Source organism: Dipodomys ordii, unplaced genomic scaffold (assembly GCF_000151885.1).
Source record: "Dipodomys ordii isolate 6190 unplaced genomic scaffold, Dord_2.0 Scaffold171, whole genome shotgun sequence".
NCBI classification, from domain to species: Eukaryota; Metazoa; Chordata; class Mammalia; order Rodentia; family Heteromyidae; genus Dipodomys; species Dipodomys ordii.
Window position 1 is genome coordinate 572,653 of NW_012267387.1, and position 18,330 is coordinate 590,982.

General features: G+C 47.0%; 1 protein-coding gene across 1 annotated transcript in view; it reads left to right on the forward strand.

The window, feature by feature from the left end:
* The first annotated feature begins 15,766 nt into the window (after positions 1–15,766).
* The window catches only part of Muc16 (mucin 16, cell surface associated), a 97,205-nt gene continuing 94,641 nt past the window's right edge, over positions 15,767–18,330 (forward strand). The window contains exon 1 of the mRNA XM_013033500.1: positions 15,767–16,898. Within this exon, the coding sequence (XP_012888954.1) occupies positions 15,767–16,898 (1,132 nt within the window). The remainder of the gene's footprint in view (positions 16,899–18,330) is intronic.

Sequence of the window (18,330 nt, forward strand, 5' to 3'; positions counted from 1 at the left end):
GTGTGGGCCACTGGGTCCTCTCTTGGTAATGCCAAATGACCTTTTGCTAGCGGCCATGTCCCCAGCTGCTGCGTCTCCTGGGGCAGTCAGGCAGGCCCTGCCCCTCTTGGGAGGCCCAGCAAGGTGTGTCCATTAACAGCTTTCTAAACCCACGCCAAGGCTGGGCTGGGCACAGTGGCCGGGCCTCGCTCTGTGGGTGAGGAGCACGCTCAGCCCCCCCCCCACGGGCAGAAAGGATGGGCGGGGGACACGGCCAGGCCCCCCAACTCCGGTCCCTACTGGCCCTGGCTGCGACTTTCCTGCTCACCTGCCAGCCAGGTAAGCCCCTGGGAAGAGATGGGCAGAGACCACCCACTGGGGTGGGGAGGCGGCCACCCCCCAATCAAGCCTCTTTCCACCATGCAGGACAGCTGAGAGGGCTGCTTCTTTTTGCTTTTCATTTATTACTATTATCTTTTGATAATAGTAAATAGAAAACAGAAATAGAAAGTAGAAACAGAAAATAGAAAAATGTCTCTAAATGCAAATGTACCCCATGCTGGGGCTGGAACTAAGGCCTGGGTGCTGTCCCTGAGCTGCGTCTGTGTCTGTGTCTGTGTGTGTGCGCACGCGCGCTTGTGCAAGGGTGCAAAGTTGGTGATCTACCATTTTGAGCCACAGCTCCACTGGTGACTTTTTTGATGTTTAATGGGAGATAAGAGTCTCATGGGACTTTCTGCTTGGGCTGGCTTTGAACTGTGATCCTCAGATCGCAACCTCCTGAGTAGCTAGGATGACAGGCGTGAGCCACCAGTGCATGAATAGGCTGCTTTGGTTCTCTCTCTCTCTCTCTCTCTCTCTCTCTCTCTCTCTCTGGCACAGATTTAGACAAGTGTATAAAACCAAGGGATGCTGGGGTTGGTGGCAGGTAGAAACCCCTAGACACTCTTTTATTCACTGGCTAGCTCACAACTTTATTTGGGGGAGGAGGCATTACTGAAATCTGGGTTCTTCCACTAGCTGAATTCACCTCTTGGTGGGGGAAGGGGAGAACAAATTACAGTTCCTGGGTTTCCAGAAGCTTCCATCTGGTGGGCAAAATAGTCAGATGTGTGGTCACCCAGGCACAGGTTTAGGGGCACTGATGGGAATGGAGGGCGGTAGGCCCAGGCAGGGGTGGCACGGAACATGTGTAGGAGCAGGCAGGGAATTTTTGAGGTGGGTGAGTGGAGGAAGGGAAAGGGATTTCTGGCAGAGGTGACAGAGTGGGAAAAGGTCAGGAGGCAGGAACTATTGGGTTGGTTAAGTGTGAGCTTAAGAGTATTGGAAAGGGGTGCTCAGCCAAAGTGTGGGTACAGAAATGCAGACTCAGTGATATTATTGTTGCTGTTGTTGTTGTTTTGTGCTGGTCCTAGGGCTTGAACTCAGGGCCTGGGTGCTGTCCCTGAGCTTTGTCCACTCAAGGCTAGAGCTCTACCACTTGGGCCACAGCTCCACTTCTGGCTTTTTGCTGGTTAATTTGGAGACAAGAGTCTCACTGCACGTTCCTTCCCCAGGCTGGGTTCCAACTGGGATTTTTCAGATCTCAGCCTTCTGTATAGTTAGGGATTCCATACAGGTGTGAGTCACCAGTGCCTGGGTGGCCGGAGGGTTTAAAGACATGTTTGGTTTTTTTCTTTTGGGGGGGGGGGGGTCAGGGTGATTTTATTTTGGGGTGGGATTCACTCAGGCCTTAGAAAATGCTCTGGCCTCACGGCAGAGCTTGAATGTGCACACACACACACATACACACACAGAAGCTGGGGGTGATGGTAGCAGAGACACATCCCAACCCCCAAACCTCACCTTCCCCCACCCCATAACTCTAAACTCACCCAAATGGCTGGCTAGCAACCCCAGACCCCGGAAGAGAGTTGCCATGGAATGTCATGGAAATGTCACTCTGGAGGCTGGCAAACAATGGCCTCAATGGTGGGCGGACAGGAAGGAAATAATCTCACCTCTCACCGGCTCAGGTGAGGTTTGTCCCCCCCATCCTCATCCCCCACTCCCACAGGTCCCCAAGCACGTAGCCACAAGCCTTTTGTCCCCAAGGCTTACACAGGGTTTGCCGCTAAGGTTAGCTCTGAAAAGCCCAGCCCCACCCCCACCCCCCCACCCCCGGTCGTGTCCCCAAGAGGACAGGTCACCTGAGGGGTGGCCAGCTAGACCTTCCCCACCCCCACCCCCAGCATTCCCACAGTGCCATAGTGGGGGGGGAGGGGCTCCAATAAGGATTGTCCTGAAATCAAACTAACCATACACCTTCCAGGACTTAGCAACTGGGTGATGATGATGATGACGACGACGACAATGATGATGATAATGATGATGTCCACCCTAGACCCTGCCCATCCCCCTCTTCCTGGATTCTTTCCCTCCCAAGATCCAAAAAAAAACCTACCATAGTCCTTATTTTATTTGATCTTATTTGATCCTATTCTTTCATTTTAATTGGTTGCTCAAGGAGACAGGAACTGTTGGGTTTGTGGTGAGCTTAAGAGTATTGGAGAATGTGTTCAGCTGAAATACAGAGGGTTGTCTGCGATGATGATGATGATGATGATGATGATGATGATGATGATGATGTGCCAACCCTGGGATTTGAACTTAGGGCCTGGGCACTGCCCCTGAGCTTTTTTGCTCAAGACTGGAGTGCTATTATTTGAACCACATACCTCCACTTCCAGCTTTTGGTGGTTCATTCAGGATGAGTCTTACAGACTTTCCTGCCTGGACTGACCTTAAACTTTGATCCTCAGAGCTCAGTCTCTTAAGTAGCTAGGGTTTTAATTGGGGGTGGGGGGGGCAGTTGGATGTGGGGCTTGAACTCTGTCCCTGAGCTCTTCAGCTCAAGGCTAACCCTCTACCACTTGAGCCACAGCGCCCCTTGCAGTTTTCTGGTGGTTCATTGGAGATAAGAGTCTCATGGACTTTCTTGCCTAGCCTTGCTTTGAACCATGATCCTCAGATCTCAGCCTCCTGAGTAACTAGGATTACAGGCATGAGCCACCAGCACCTGGCAGTAGCTGGGATTTTAAACACAAAGCACCAGCATTTGGCTTGTGTTTGTTTGTTGGTTTTGTTCTGGTTTGTTCAAGCCATACTGGGGCTTGAGCTCAGGGTCTCATAGTTTCCAGGCAAGTGTTCTACCACTTCACACACACACACACACACACACACACACACACACACACCCTAAGACCTTCGTCTGCATTTTGTTTTTGAGTCTCACAGACTTTCCTGCTCAGGCTGGCTTTGAATCACAATCCTCAGAACTCAGCCTCCTGAATATGTAGGAGTATAGGCGTGAGCCATCAGCAAGCATCCACATGATCTTGACAAATAAAAATTCACTATATTGGTCTGGGAAGGTGGCTCAGTGGTAGAGTGCTTGCCTCACATGCATGAGGCCCTGGGTTCTGTTCCTCAGCACCACATAAGCCGAAAAAACCAAAAGTGGTGCTGTGGCTCAAATGGTAGAGCTCTAGCCATGAGTGGATAAAGCTCAGGGACAGCACCGAGGCCCCGAATTTAAGCCCTAGGATCAGCACAAAACAACAATAATAATAATATCACTGAGTCTGTTTTTCTGCACCCACATTTTGGAACAGTACCCAGGCCCAGAGTTCAGGCCCCACGACTGACAAAAAAAAAAAATCACTATATTTACCTGTACCATATACAACATGATGTTTCTTTGGGTTTTTTTTCCCCCTTTAATTATATTTTTTTTCTTTTTTCTTTTTCCCCCATCTGTGCCAGTACTGAGGCTGGAGCTCAGGTCCTGGATGCTGTCCCAAACATTCATTCTACCTCCTGAGCCACAGCTCCACTTCTGGCAGAGTTTTGTTGTTCTTTTGTTTTTTAATTTGCTGATTAATTGGAGATACGAGTCTCACGGCCAAGGCTGGTTTTGAACCATGATCCCCAAATCTCAGCCTCCAGAGAAGCTAGGATTACAAGCGTGAGTCATGGGTGCTTGGAGTGGTAGTACAAAGGAGCTGCCAGCTAATACGTGGGTTTATCAAGACAAGGCATCTGAATCTATACCACCTCTCCCAACCCTCCCAGCTCAACCCCTCCCTCACTATTCTGAATTTCAAAGATGTGCACTGACTATGATGACCCCATTCTCCCTCCTTCCTCTCTTCATTCGTCCATCGGCCCCTCCCTTTGGCCTCACCCCACACCTTTCAGGTGCCAGTTTCCTGGTGTTCATCTTGTTGGACGGTGAGTTTGTTTTTCTAAGGAATTACACCATTTGAATTCTCTGTAAACACCAGCCTTCAGTTAATACGTCTGTGTACACTTGCACACAACCTCATTGGATTTCCTGGTACATGGATAAATCAGATCTAGTTTCTACACCGTAGAGGTGGGGGAAACATCCATCCTTGTCTCTCTGAGCCTGACTCACTTCACTTAATATCATGTTATTCCCTCTCCAGGACTATCCATTGCTTTGCAAAGATGCAGTACCATTCTTCATGATGGCTGGATAAAATTCCATTACATATATAATATAAACATAATAAAATTCTATTATATATTGTATATCATATTTACATTATCTAATCTATATACATTATTTATATGCACATATATAATAAGTATATATAATGGGATTTTATTATATTTATATTATACATTATATTATATATAATATATGACATATATTACATATGTCATATAGTATATGTGTGTGTATATAAATATATATATATGTATATATATATATATATCAATCACATTTTCTTGGCACATTCATCCACTAAGGAGCATCTGGGCTGTTTGCACACTTTGGCTATTGTGCATAGCGCAGTGATGAACATAGCTATGTAAGCTCACGACCTGTTTTTTATTGTTGTTGTTGTTGTTGTTGGTAGTGGGGCTTGAACTCAGGGCCTGGGCTCTGTTCCTGAGCCTCTTTGTGCCCAAGGCTAGTGCTCTACCACTGTAGCCACAGCACAACTTCCATTTTTTGAGTGGTTAATTAGAGATAAGAGTTTCATGGGGATTTTCTGCCCAGGCTGGTTTCAAAGCATGATCCTCAGATCTCAGCCTCCTGGGTAGCCAGGATGACAGGTGTGAGCCACTGGCACCTTGCTGGCCTGAGGTTTTGATACGCAGAGGTAGATATTGCGAAGTTATTTCTCCCCGCATGCCAATCCATAGATCCATCGAAGCTATTCTTGTGAGTGTTGAGGTCAGGAAGGAACAACTCCTTCTGCAAATTTTCAAGCACACAGTATGGAAATATTAAGTGTGTTGGAGCCATGCTGCATGTCAGAGCTCTAGAATGAAGAAAGCTTTCATTATACAGTTTTCTTTAGGTCCATCTATGTTATTGCAAACGGCAGGACTCCTTTCTAAGGGCTGAATAATATTCCCTTTCATGTAGATATCATTTTTTCTTCTCCATTTGCCCAGCCACAGGCTCTCAGATCCTTTCTCTCACCTTAGTGGTTATGAGTAATGCTTCCATGAAGGTGAAGGTGGAGATATCTCTTCATAACACTTTATTTCCTGTGGAATCTATATCCTAAAGTACAATTACTGGGCCATGTGATATTGCCATTTTTAATTCTTTGAGTGCACCTGGGCACTGTCCCTTAGCTTTAATTTTCACTTAAGACTTAGCCCTCTACCACTTGAGCCACAGTATCATTTCTGGCTTATAGCGGGTTCATTGGATATAAAAGTTTCATAGACTTCACTTCCCAGGCTGGTTTTGAATCACAATCTCCAGATCTCAGTCTCCTGAATAGCAGGGACTACAGGTGTGGTGCGCACTGGGGGGACAGGAAGCAAAATGTAATTAAACAGCCCTGTCGTGGATGTGTTCTTGGCTGGCCATCATCATCTCAGCCCTGGGTCTTCTGGGCTCCAGAGTTGTTATAGCTCTCATCAATGAAGCGGAACAAGCAGAGACCCTTATGTCCTGATCCAGGAGGCACCCTGAGTATTATACACAATTTTGGGGGGTTTTGTTTGGAGGGTTCACAGTTGTCAGTTTGGGAGTGAGGCTTTTCTGGTCCCTTTTTTTCCCTAAGGATGTCATGACCAGCTGGTCTGCCCTGAGCTCCTGAGGGAGCTTTAAAGTAAATAATTGACTTAGAACAAAGACAAAGACGAAACAGAGGTCAAGCTTTGCTCCTGCTTTTCATGAACTTGAAGGCCCAAGTACGGTCATCAGAATTTCCCAGAAAAGGCAGTGTTTAAGCTTCAGTTACACTTTCAGTGTCTCTGAAGGGCTCTCTTCTTCATTGGATATTCATACACCACCCTTTGTGATACATTTGTTCTTTGAATGTTTACCAGGTCACAGCTGTGTACCAGGCACTTACTTGTTCCACACTGCTGGAGACACAGCTGTAAGCAAAGTAAAAGGTCTCTGCTGTCTGGATCTGTCATGCTAGCAAGAGGGAAACAGACCACGAGCCATGCCAGTAAGAATTAGTATCCTTTAGAATGAGCTGGAGAAGTTCAACAGAGTGAGAACCAGGGCCTGGTGCCAATGCTCACGCCTGTAATCCCAGCCACTCAAGAGGCTGAGATCTGAAGACCAAGGTTCAAAGCCAGCCCAAGCAGGACAGTGAGGCTCATATCTCTAATGAACCACCAAAAAGCCAGAAGTGGAACTGTGGCTCAAGCGGAAGAGGTGCTAACTTTGAGTGGGAAAGAAAAAAAACTCAGGGACAGCATCCAGGCCATGAGTTCAAGTGAGTTCAAGTCCCCAGTTCAAACCATACCTAGAGATGTGCATTTTTTTTTCATTGTTGCATTTGTCCCAGGGAGGCCAAGGTTCTGTGAACTGAGTTGGGTACAGAACCAGGAAGGAACCGGAAGCTCTCAGACTTGACTTCCTGGCTGCCATGGGGAGAGGAAGTGGATATCTGCTAGGGTCTTTGTGTGTCTCTGTGTGTTTTGTGAATGTGTGAAGCTGTGTGTGTTTGTGTGTGTGCATTGGAGAGTATTGTGTGTTTGCACTTGCATGTACACACATGTGCGTGCATATGAGGGCCTTCCTGCTGGTTTCTCATTGCTTATTTTATTCTCTATCCTTCATTCTCTATCCTCACATTACAAGGAGAGCCCCCACTTAGCTCTCACTTTCCTGGGCAGGGAGCAGGAGAAAGAAGTGGCAACGGCTTAAGAAAGGACCCATCTCCCAACCCCCCACCCCCCACAGGCCACTTCTGTGAGCACAGGACCAGCCATCAGAGTTGAGTACTGGTCACTAGTAATAGGTTCAAGCTGGGTACGGGTAGCTCACACCTGTAATCCCAGTGACTCAGGAGGCTGAGATCTGAGGATCACAACTCAAAGCCATCCCAGGGAAGTAAAGTCTGTAAAGTCTGTGAGACTCTGATCACCAATGAACCATCCAAAAAGCCAGAAGTGGAGCTGTGGTTTAAGCTGTAGAGCACCAGCCTTGAATGAAAAAGCTTAAGGACAGCACCCAGGCCCTGAGTTCAAAGCTCAGGACACACACACACACACACACACACACACACACACACACACACACACACAGGAGGGTTCAACACTTGCACTGCTGCCAGGGGCTGGTGTTCATCCCCAGCTCCTGGATGCCCTGCCTGTCCTGTCCATGAGGGGAGGCCCTGGGGGCTGCCCAGGCTGGTCTGACCACATCTTTCTATGGCTCCAACTGTCAAGAAACAAATACTGCACTGCATTGGGGTGCAGGCTGGGTCTCTCCACCCACCCTCCAGGGCTTCCTCACCCAGGGCTCCCTATGGGTCCTCAACTGTCATCTGCCTCGTTTACCCCTTTAACCACCTCCAAGGTCTTTCCCGGAACTTATTGTCCTTGCTATTTGGAACTCTGCTGTTCCTCTTCCCTGTACCCCCAAACAAGAGTATACCCCTGTCTTTCCTCAGTTCCAGGACCCTCTCAGACACCCAAGCCTCTTATATATTTATTTATATGTATTGTATATAACATAATACATCATAAGTAATATATAATTGCTTATCAAATTAATAGATAATAGATAATGGATTAAAATAATACATAAATTGTATACTTATATATAAATTATTTACATAAATTTAAATAGATATACATTTCAATTTTTTGTGTTTATGTCTTTTTTCCTATATATTGTCAATCATCATTTAGCTTACTTATAATACCTAATATAATGTCCATGATATGGACATTATTGTTATGCTATATTATCTAGAGAATAACAATTAATAAACACCTGTAAATTCATAAACACATGTCAATTCAGAGGTAAGTGGTAACAGGGTTTAAACTCAGGGCCTCACACTGGCTAAGCAGGTGCTCTACCACCTCTTCCATATCCCCCCAGCAGCCTCTTATCTCTACTTTTCTTTTCTATGTCCTGAGACTTGAACTCAGGGCCTGGGCACTGTCCCTGAGCAGCATTTGCTCAGAGCTAGCACCCTACCACTAGAGCCACAGTGCCATTTCTGCTTTTCATTGGAGATAAGAGTCTCACATTGGGGGGGAGGGGAGCAATAGGGGTGAGGGGATGCGGGGGGGGGAGTATGGGAAGGGATGGGAAGGGGAAACAAAGAGGAGGCAACAATGGTTGATAAGAAATGTAATCGTCATCTTGCCCATGTAATTGTAACTCCTCTGTACAGTATTCTCACAAATAAATAAATTTAGTAGCAAAATCAAAATTAAAAAAAAGAGTCTCACTGACTTTCCTGCCCAGAGTGGCTTTTAACCACGATCCTCGGATCTCAGCCTCCTGAGTAGCTGGGTTTACAGGCATGAGCCATCAGCACCCAGCTTTCTTCCCCTTATTTTTTTTTTTTATTTAGAGCGCTAACTTTTTTTTTTATTGTAAAGATACTATACAGAGGGTTACAGTTACATGAGTGAGGTAATGAGTACACTTCCTCTTGAACATTGTTAGCCCCTCCATTGTTTTCCCCCTACCATCCCCTCCCTCCCTCCCTTCCCCGAAGTTCTTTTTTTTTTTGATTGTGATTAAGTAATTACATAATTTCTAAGTCACAAGTTCATTCTAACTTTCCTGGAGCAAATTGTCTATCACAGTCTGTAATATATAACAGTGTTCACATGTTATACACCATACATGTGATCAGCAGCATTCTTCCCCTTATTTTTGAGATAGGATCTTGCTTTTTGCCCTGGCCTATGATTCTACTGTTTATCCTTCTCATGTAGCTGGATGACAGATATGTTTCACCACACTCTGCTCTTTGTTGGGATGGGGGTTTTGTGACATTTTTGTGAAGGGTTATCTCAAACTAATGTCCTCTTGATCTCTGCCTCATAAGTAGCTAGGATCACAAGCATGTACCTGGGGGGTGTGTGGGAGGGGGGGTGGGGGTGGGGGTGGGGGGTGCGTGCGTGTGTGTTGGTCCTGGGACTTGAACTCAAGGCCTAGGCACTGTCCCTGAGCTTTTTCACTCAAGGATAATCCTCTACCACTTGAGCCATAGCTCCACTTCCAACTTTCTGGTAGTTCATTGGAGATAAGATTCTCACAGATTTTCCTGCCTGGTCTGGCTTTGAACCAATGATCCTTGGATCTCAGCCACCTGAGTAGCTGGGATGACAGGCGTGAGCCACCAGCACTAGATTTGCTAATTTTTTTTCCTAAATAATTTCAGCTATGGCTGGTGGAATCCAAAGATAAATGGACTGGGAGGGCTGATTCTACTCTAGTTCTAGTTTGTCATACAGTGCTGTTCGAATCCACTTTCTGTCAGTGACTGTGATTTCTTATTGCTTATTCCCTTAAAAAATAGTAGTAATCTCTACCACCAACACCACCAACACCACCACCATCATCATCATCATCATCACATTATGTTAAGTACTTTATTGAAATCGGTATAGACTCAGTGGGAGTCCTGTGCCAATATTAATTCATTGATTCTTCATAAATACTCCAGCAAAGTATATCTGTCACCACTGCTATTTTATTGATAAGAGCACTAGGGCACCATCTGTGATGTCACTTGCCCAGAACTAGGCAGCTGGAAGCTGGCATAGCTGAACTTTGAACCCAAGCAGTTTGGTGCTTGCTATTGGACCCCCCAAGAGATTCTGATACAGACAGCTCTGGGGTGACAGACTTCACAAAGGACACAATGTGATGTGTTACTATATGTGTGCAATGTGAAATGATTCGGTATTTATTTGGCACGCACGCACACACGTGTGTGTGTGTGTGTGTGTGTGTGTACCAGTCCTGAGGCTTGAACTCAGTACCTAGGGTGCTGTTTCTGAGCTTTTTCACTCAGGCTGGTGCTCTACCACTTGAGCCACAGCTCCACTTCTGACTTTTTGGTGGTTAATTGGAGATCAAGAGTCTCACTCCCTGACTTTCCTGTCTGGGCTGGCTTTGACTGTGATCCTCAGACCTCAACCTCAGAGTAACTAGAATGACAGGCGTGAGCCATCAGTGCACAGCTAGGTGGAGTAATTAATTTATATATCTGTTACCTCATCAATCTATCATTTTTAAATAGTATAAACATTATGAACCTTAGCAAGTTTGAAATACACATCTCCTTATTATTAACTATGGTTATCAGGCTGAGAAATGGGACCTCAATAACTTAGTCCATTTGCCAGACAGAAATGTTCAACTTTTGAAAACACATCTAGAAAATCACTTCCCTTTGCCTCATTTAAACACACTGGATGTTGTTTATACTAGGACACTCTCAGTTTCAGAAACCCTTTCAAATTTATGTAGGTATGTAATTATGTTTTTTTTTTTGTTTTGCTGGTCCTGGGACTTGAACTCTGGGCCTGGGCACTGTCATGAGCTTCTTTTGCTCAAGGTGAGTGCTCTACCCCTTGAGCCACAGCACCACTTCTGGCTTTTTTTTTTAGTTTACTGAGGATAAGAGTCTCACAGATTTTCCTGCCTAGGCTGGCTTCAAACCTCAATCCTCAGATCTCAGCTTCCTGAGTAGCTAGGATTACAGGAGTGAGCCACTGGTGTCCAGCATTTGTATTTTTTAAGGTACCAGGGATTGAACTTGGGACCTTGTACTTGCTAAAAAAGCATTCTTACCCTTAAACCATGCCCCAGTCCCATTTAGCTTTAGCATGTTTCCCAGACAGGAAAACCAGGACTTCCTCAGGCCACAATTTCCCTTTCTCCATTTCCTAGGTAGCTGGGATTACAGGCATACACCACCACATTCTGCACTTTCCTCACTTTTTTGATGCTGTTGCAACCCCCATTAAATTATCTCCCCACCTGCTTATCTCCATGGCAACAGTCCCAGGGCTTTAGCCTGGACCAATCTCACGACAGTAGGATTTTTTCCATCCCAGTACAAATGGCCATTCATATGGGTCCTCATAATTCTTTGTCTGAGGTTGAGGCTGAACAGAATCCTGGCACCTCCACCCACTAGGGGTAGCAGTAGCATTTCTAACAACCAGTCATGCAAGCCAGCTCTGCAGATGTTGCATCTTGTTATATCTTGCATGGAGGAGGGGTGCAGTAAATATACTTGTGTGGATGACAGGGAACCATACATCACTTGGTGGGGACAACTGGTCTACCACTTTGTTCTCCAAAGATATGACAGATACTCGGATAGACTTGGAAGATGCTAACCCATTACATAGATGGTTACAGATGTGTGTGTGTGTGTGTGTGTGTGTGTGTGTGTGTGTGTGTGTGTGTGTGGTCTTTCTTGGAGAAGGTGGGGACTATGACTAAAACGCAAATCTTAGACAAATTTCACAAAAAATTCAGCCACTCCAATCTACCTTCAGCAATTCTCTCATCTCATCTCCCAACTGCGGTCTTAGAGTGGCCTACCTCATCCACAAACTTCTTCCTGTTCTGTTTTGTTTTGTTTTGTTTCTTTTCAAAGTACTTAGGACTCAGTAGAAATTTGGGCATCTAATTTAACCAGTATTACAGGTAAAATTGTGGATTAGACACAAAAGCAATGCCCTCCTGTAAAAATCACAGGGTTTCTGTATACATTTCATGTTGGTATGAATTCACAGAGATTCATAAGGGTTATGTTAGAAATATTTCTCCCCTGTGATTTCTCACCTTAAATCATGCCAGATAAAATTAGCCCTGAGAGATGATGTGGAAAGAAACAATTAAACAGAGGTGACTCAAAAAAGGATGGCAAGGGCTGGGAAGGTAGCTCAGTGGTAGAGTGCTTGCCTTGCATGCATGAGGCCCTGGGTTCAATTCCTCAGCACCACAGAAGCAGAAAAAAGCCTTTGGCTCTGTGGCTCAAGTGGTAGAGCGCTAGCCTTGAGCTGAAGAGCTGAGGGACAACACCCAGGCCCAGAGTTCAGGTCCATGATCAAAAAAAAAAAAAAAAGATAGCAAGTGATGTGTAGTATGTGAAAATTCTTAAGACTCCAAAGCAATTATATAGTATGCATATATATACTATGTACACTATATAGACTGTATATTAATATGTATGATGTTCTATACAGTAGAGCATATATACATATATTGTTTATATTATATATGGTATAGTATATGTCACATATATTTATACTAATATATTAACATATAATATATACATAATATAGTATATAGTATATAAGTATATGTTATAGTATATATACACTATATATACTCTACATATCATATACTATAGTATATATTATAGTATACATATTATAGAGTCTATAGAGTATAAATATGTATTTTATAATTATATATACTACCTGGTATATAATACAGTATATACTATAATATATACTATATAGTATATATGCTATATATGTCTATATATGCTATATATGCCTATATAGCATATATAGTATATATAGTATATTTAGTATATAGTACACATAGAGTATATAGAGCATATATATATATACAATATAGATATATTGTATAATATGTATAATGTATATATAGTATATACTATATTATACTACAGTATATAAATATTACAGTATTTATAGACTATATAGTAATAATATAATGTTTTATATATTATATATTACATATGTAATGTTAGTCTTAATTTTCTTACAATTATCTGCCATTCATGTAGAGGTTACTCTGTCAAGTTCTAAATATTATGCACATGTTCACTGACTGTAAGACACAGTGTCATCATCCTCATTTTACCCATAAGGAAACTGAGGAACACAGCCGTGAATAAAAACGCTGGATCACCCTCTGCCTATAAGTGGCCCAGCCATGGTTTAGAGCTCAGGTTTAATTCATTTGTAGGTCCTACCTCAGGACATTCGCAGCAGATATGCTCTATAACTGGGCTACTGTAACCCCTCCCTATGCCCCAGGTACGCAAACCAACCTAATGTAATTTTGTGTCGCAACTCAACTTCAGTGCTTGAACCACGGTAGTTATTATCGCCTTTCCCTATTGCTTCCACCTCACAAGGACAAAGTGCCTCGGCCACCCCAAACACCACACAGGGGCTCAGCACCCGTTCAGAGACTCCACAATGGAGCAGCAGAGCTCATAAAAACCTAAGTACTTCACCCAACAGGCATGGCCAAGTGTCCACACTGGCATTGACTAATTCTCAGACAACAGAGCTGGTCTCCTCAACAGCCTCCTCCTGGGAGGCCACAACCACCCACGGCGGAGTATCAGAGGCGTCCAGTCCCACCCTGGAAAACACCACCGTCCCTCCTCACGTGACCTCCGAGACGTCCCCTGGGACCAGCCATCCAAATGTCACTTCTATGGATCCAACACCCACACCGGGCCTCGCCACCTCAACCTACTCCACGTACAGCAACACAAGGGGGAACCAAACACTCTCTGGGCACTCAGGCCCAACACCTGCCACAAACTCCTCCCCCGAGCTCTCCATTGCACAATTCATCTCTACTCCAACACTCCCTACCAGCCTCACTCAGTCTACAGTCTCCTCTCACACACGCACTGGGATGGAGATCACCACCATGTCTTCCACTTCTTACAAGAAAACTTCTGCAGAAATCACCAGCACTGACCAAAATCAAACTCAGGCAGCTGCATCCCACAGCACAAGTGCCTGGGACAGGTCAGCCACCGCCTCAGCCACCAGCACCCTCCCCACTGCATCCCACACCCTGCCCCCCTCACACACCATCCTGCAATCAACCCCATCCCCTGAAGTCCTGTCCTCCACACCAACTCCAGCTGGGCCACATCTGAGCTCCACAGGGGCCCTGACACCTGCCAGCTCCACAGCCTCACCTTCTCCTGCTCCTTCCTCCCCTGCATATATCACCCCACTCCTCACCTCCACTCTCCAAGACACCACACAGGGGATGCACACAGGGTCAACACCTGTGAGCACCTTGATTCCAAGTCAGACAACAAGTAGACAGGACACAACAGCCACCTACTGGGTCTCCTCAGGCCTCCACACAAGTCCAACATCTTCAGACACAGCAGTGTCCACTCTAGAAGGCTCCAGTTCTGTCCCCAAAACATACTTTACTGTCTTGGCCTCCTCAGCAATTCCTGTGACCACAGCTGAGGAAAGAATGAACTCCACCACTGCTGTCATCACAGTTTCCACACAAATACCAACATCCTCTCAGACAAGAGACATAGTCACACAGACAACTTCCTCATCGACCTTAAAACTGACCCACAGCAGCACTTATCCACAGCCCAGGTCAGCACTGGACACCACTGCTGACCTCTCTGATGCCACCACCAACTTCTCCCCACAATTCTCCAGTGCAGACTTCTCTGATCCAATGATGCCTTCCAGCCTCACTTTGTCCACAGTCTCGGCTCACACAACCACTGGAGTGGAGAATACCAACATTTCCTCCTCCCCTTACAAGACAGCTTCTACAGATATCACCACCACTATCCACACACAAACTCCTGCATCTGCATCCCATAACACAGGTGACTGGGACACCTCAGCTACAGCCCCAGCTACCAGCAGCCTCCCCCCTGCATCTGAGAACCCACCCCACTCACACAGCACCCTGCAATCATCCCCTGAACTCCTGTCCTCCACACAAATTCCACCTGTGGCACATCTGAACTCCACAGGGGCCCTCACGACTGCAGGCCCCACATCTTCACCATCTCCTGTTCCTTCCTCCCCTGCGTCCATCAACCTACTCCTCACCTCCACTCTCCACGACACCACGCAGAAGATGCACACAGGATCAACACCTGTGAGCACCTTGACTCCAAGTCAGACTACAAGTGGACAGGACACCTCAGGTACCTCCTGGGTCTCCTCAGGCATCCACACAAGTCCAACACCTTCAGACACAGCAGTGTCCACTGTAGGAGATTCCAGGTCAATCCCCCAGACACAGTTTACTATCTCTGCTACCACAGAATTTCCTGAGACCACAGCTGAGATGAGGCCCCCCTCCACCACTGGGGACACCACAGATTCCACGCCTGGACAGAGTTCTGCAAAGACAACAGAGATGGACACACAGACAGTTTCCTCCCGGACCCAGGCACTGACCTACACCAGTGCACCAGAGGAGCCCGGCTCAGCCCTGGACACCACTGCAGGCCTCTCTGATGCCACCAGCAGCTCATCCCAAGAGCTCTCTAGTGCAGGCTTCTCCTCTCCTCCAATGCTCTTTCACAGTCTCCCGTCATCCATAATCTCTGCTCACACACAAACTGGAAGGGAAAACAGTCTGATCACCTCCTCTTCACACAGGAAAGCTCCTACAGAAATCACCACCACTGTCCAAGATCAAAGTCTTGTCTCTGAATCCCATAGCACCCAAGCCTGGGACACAACAGCTATGGCATCAGCACCCAGCGCCCTCCCCACTGCATCCCAGACCCTGCCCCACTCACACAACACCCTGCAATCAACCTCATCCCCTGAAGTCCTGTCCTCCACACCAACTCCTGCTGGACCACATCTGAGCTCCACAGGGGCCATAAAACCTGTAAGTTCCACAGCCTCACCTTCTCCTGCTCCTTCTTCCCCTGCATCCATCACCCCACTGCTCACCTCCACTCTCCATGACACCACTGAGCAGATGGACACAGGATCAACACCTGTGAGCACCTTGACTCCAAGTCACACTACAGGTGGACAAGATACCTCAGTCACTTCCTGGATCTCCACAGGATTCCACACAAATCTAACATCTTTAGTCACATCAGTGTCCAATGTGGAAGATTCCACTTCTGTCCCCCAAACCTTACCATCTAATGTAACCACCTCAGACCTTCGTGAGACCACAACTGAGTTGAGAATGCACATCAGCACAGGAGACTCCACAATTGCCACAAAAACGCCAACATCAGCTCAGACCACAGAGAAGTTCACGCAGACAGCTTCATCCCGGACCACAGCACTAACCTACAGCAGCAAGCCTGGGCACACCAGATCAGCTCTGGACACCACTGCTGGCACCTCTAATGCCACCACCAGCTCCTCCCCTGAACAATCCAGTACAGACTTCACCTCTGCTCCAACGCAACCTCCCAACCTCGCTCCATCTACAGTCTCAGCTCACAGAACCACTGGAGTAGAGATCACCAGCATGTCTTCCTCCCCTTACAAGACAGCTTCTGCTGAAATCACCACCACTGTCTACACACGGAATCCTGCAGTTGCATCGCAGAGCACAGAAGCTTGGGACACATCAGCCATGGCTCCAGCCCCCAGCACCCTCCCCACTGCATCCCAGACCCTGCCCCACTCACACAGCACCCTGCAATCAAGCTCATCCCCTGAAGTCCTGTCCTCCACACAAACTCCAGTAGTGCCATATCTGAGCTCCACACCTACTGGAACCAAAGCAGCACCTTCTCCTGCTCCTTCCTCCCCTGTGACCACCACCCCACTCCTCACCTTCACTCTCCAGGAAAATACACAGCTGATGGACACAGTATCAACACCTGTGAGCACCTTGATTCCAAGTCAGACTTCAAGTGGACAGGACACGTCAACTACCTCCAGGGTTTCCTCAGGCCTCCACACAAGTCCAACATCTTCAGAAACAGCAGTGTCCACTGCGCAAGATTCCAGTTTTATTTCCCAAACTCAGTTTATTATCTCTGCTATCTCAGAACCTCCTGAGACCACAGCTAAGATGAGGAGCCCCTCTACCACTGGAGACACCAGAGGTTCCACACTTGGACAAAGTTCTGCAAAGACAACAGAGATGGACACACAGACAGCTTCCTCCCGAACCCAGGCACTGGCCCACACCAGCACCACAGAGGAGCCCACCTCAGCCCGGGACACCACTGCAGACCTCTCTGATGCCACCACAAGCTACTTCCCTGAGCTCTCCAGTGCAGACTTCTCCTCTGCTCTAACGCTCCGTCCCAGCTTCACTCCATCCACAGACTTGGCTCACAGAACAACCAGAGTAGAGATCTCTAGCCTATCCTCCTCCCATTATGAGACAGTTTCTGCAGAAAGGACCACCACTGTCCACACACGGGTTTCTGAATCTGGCTCCCAGAGCACCAGTGCATGGGACACGTCAGCCATGGCCCCAGCCACCAGCGCCCTCCCCACTGCATCCCAGACCCTGCCCCACTCACACAGCACCCTGCAATCAACCTCATCCCCTGAAGTCCTGTCCTCCACACAAACTCTACCTGGGCCACAGCTGAGCTCCACACCTGCTGGACCCACAACCTCGCCTTCTACTGCTCCTTCCTCCCCTGCATCCATCACCCCACTCCTCATCTCCACTCTCCATGACACCACGCAGGGGATGGACACAGGATCAACACCTGTGAGCACCTTGACTCTAAGTCAGACTAGAAGTGGACAGGACATCTCAGCTACCTCCACGGTCTCCTCAGGCCTCCACACAAGTCCAACATCTTCAGACACAGCAGTGTCTACTGTGCAAGACTCCAGTTCTATTCCCCAAACACAGTTTACTATCTCTGCTGCCTCAGAACTTCCTGAGACCACAGCTGAGATGAGTACCCCCTCCAACACTGGAGACAACAGAAGGTCCACACCTGCACACAGTTCTGCAAAGACAACAGAGATGGTCACCCAGACAGCTTCCTCCTGGACCACAGCACTGACCCACACCAGCACTTCTGAGGAGCCCAGTTCAAACAGAGACACCACTGCTGGCCTCTCTGATGCCACCACCAGCTCCTCCCCTGAACAATCCACTATAGGCTTTTTCTCCTCTTCTCCAACGATCCCTCCTGGCCTCGCTCCATCCTTAGTCTCCTCTCACACACCCACTGCAATGGAAATCACCACTGTGTCTTCCTCTTCCTACAAGAAAACTTCTACAGAAATCACCAGCACTGACCAAAGTCAAACTCTTGCAGCTGCATCCCACAGCACCCGTGACTGGGACATGTCAGCCAC